Source organism: Pygoscelis adeliae, unplaced genomic scaffold (assembly GCF_000699105.1).
Source record: "Pygoscelis adeliae isolate BGI_AS28 unplaced genomic scaffold, ASM69910v1 Scaffold6, whole genome shotgun sequence".
Lineage (NCBI taxonomy): Eukaryota > Metazoa > Chordata > Aves > Sphenisciformes > Spheniscidae > Pygoscelis > Pygoscelis adeliae.
Window position 1 is genome coordinate 6,338,006 of NW_008825075.1, and position 1,666 is coordinate 6,339,671.

Here is a 1,666-nt window from a genome sequence, read left to right on the forward strand (position 1 = left end):
TTTTCAAACAAGGCTTAGAAGAAAGCAGCACCTTTCTGATATAGTTCCTAAGCATCCAAAAGTCTGATGTGCAAGCATACCTTTAAAAAACCCCTCTCTTATGCTATTCCTAATACCAAAATTTTTCAGACTAACCACTGTTATGCAATTGATCATTCAATGAATACGTCAGTGCTAAAGAAAGTATTTTGGAGGTATCACTCCAAGAAGAAAGATTTAAAAGATTTCATGAGCTCGCCCTTTATGAAAACTTCTTGTTCACTTGCAAGGACAACTGGACTTTCCACATTTACTGTGTCTGACTGTGTTTCGGGATAGGCTTGCAACACTCCGTTTTAGCTTTGAGGTACCGTCATTCAGCTGCATTCACCCAACATTTACATTGCAGGTATTTCATTTCAGTGAAGTTTTGAGCAGTACAAGCCAGGGAAACAGATACCCTTCTGAGAAGGTAAGACACAGTTGCAGCTCTGAGATGAAGCAACAGGTTCCGGTTTGGCAGCCCTTTCCCCTGCAGATCGTCACTTAATCAGAAAGCACGGCAGGGCTGAGCAGCCTCTCTGTCTAGATTTGCAGACCTGCTTATTACTGTTCTTTTATTAGTTATTTAAGGGGCCTTGTGAGATCACACATTTCAACAGCTAAGCCTTCTCATTACAGGTTTCTAACCAAAACAGCAGTACCAATCTAAAATGTGATAAGTGCTTAAACTGCCACCTGCAAAGGTTCGTCTACAGGGCACGCCAAAGGCACCTCGGAGCTTGCTCCTCCCAGGATCTAAGCCAGCAGAGTTTAGCTCAGTGTGTGCAGAGCAATCCCTGTAGGATACAATGGGATTTGGAGGTGGACTGACATGGGCCTGAAGGGGAATTGTTTTGTCATTCTGTACATCTGGTACAGAGGGAGCTGGAGGTGGTGTCTTGATGCAATATCAGCTGTGTGGAGTCAGGATTCTCGTACAGAGGGAGGCTGCACTTCACCCTCAGGTCCAGCTTTGCACAGGAAAGCTCAAGCCTACCAAGAAACTTCTGTTTTCCTGTTTGAAGTGCCAAGAAGCTGGAGGAGTCCATTCCCAGTTCCAGGCTCTGTTAGCTGCAGTCAGTGAACCCAGACCAGGCAGCTCTCTCACCATTGCCAACAGGCTCTTTGGAGAAATTACTTATCCGTTCTTCCAGGTAAGTGGCCGTGCTGTCCTTTTTAACAGCTCCTGGTAGTTACGAGCTCAGCAGAATTTCTTCCATCATAAAGTGCAAAAGGAAATGAAACACAACAGCGCTGTCAGGGTGTGCTGCCAAATGACTGCACTCCACCGCCCTTGTGGTCAGGGAGGTTTTCCATCTCAATGGACCAGCGGTTAGACATCGGGAACAGCAGAGCACTGGGAAGCCATGACTTAAAAGCTTTTATATAAAGAAACAGATCTACGGTAACAGCTCTCCCTGGGCATTCCAGAAAATGTGATAGCATTAATCACCGTCAATATATCCTTGCCACGCACACCCGGTGTCTAACAGAGCTGGCGCTTGCTGCGTCATTTCTATCCAAGGAACAAAGCTCTGTGAGCAGCAGAAGACTTTTTTTTCTCCCCCAGTGTCTTCTCTGTTTCCAATAAAATGATTGTACTCACTCTTCCACCTTTCCTTCAGAGTCTATGTGAATATGGGAC

The 1,666-nt window shown here is 45.4% G+C and overlaps 1 protein-coding gene across 1 annotated transcript in view; it reads left to right on the top strand.

Annotated features, from left to right (window-relative positions):
* LOC103919235 (leukocyte elastase inhibitor-like) overlaps positions 1–1,666 on the top strand; it is a 17,045-nt gene that overhangs the window by 12,699 nt on the left and 2,680 nt on the right. The window contains exons 4-5 of the mRNA XM_009326702.1: positions 389–451; positions 1,047–1,175. Coding sequence (XP_009324977.1) covers positions 389–451; positions 1,047–1,175 — 192 coding nt within the window. The remainder of the gene's footprint in view (positions 1–388; positions 452–1,046; positions 1,176–1,666) is intronic.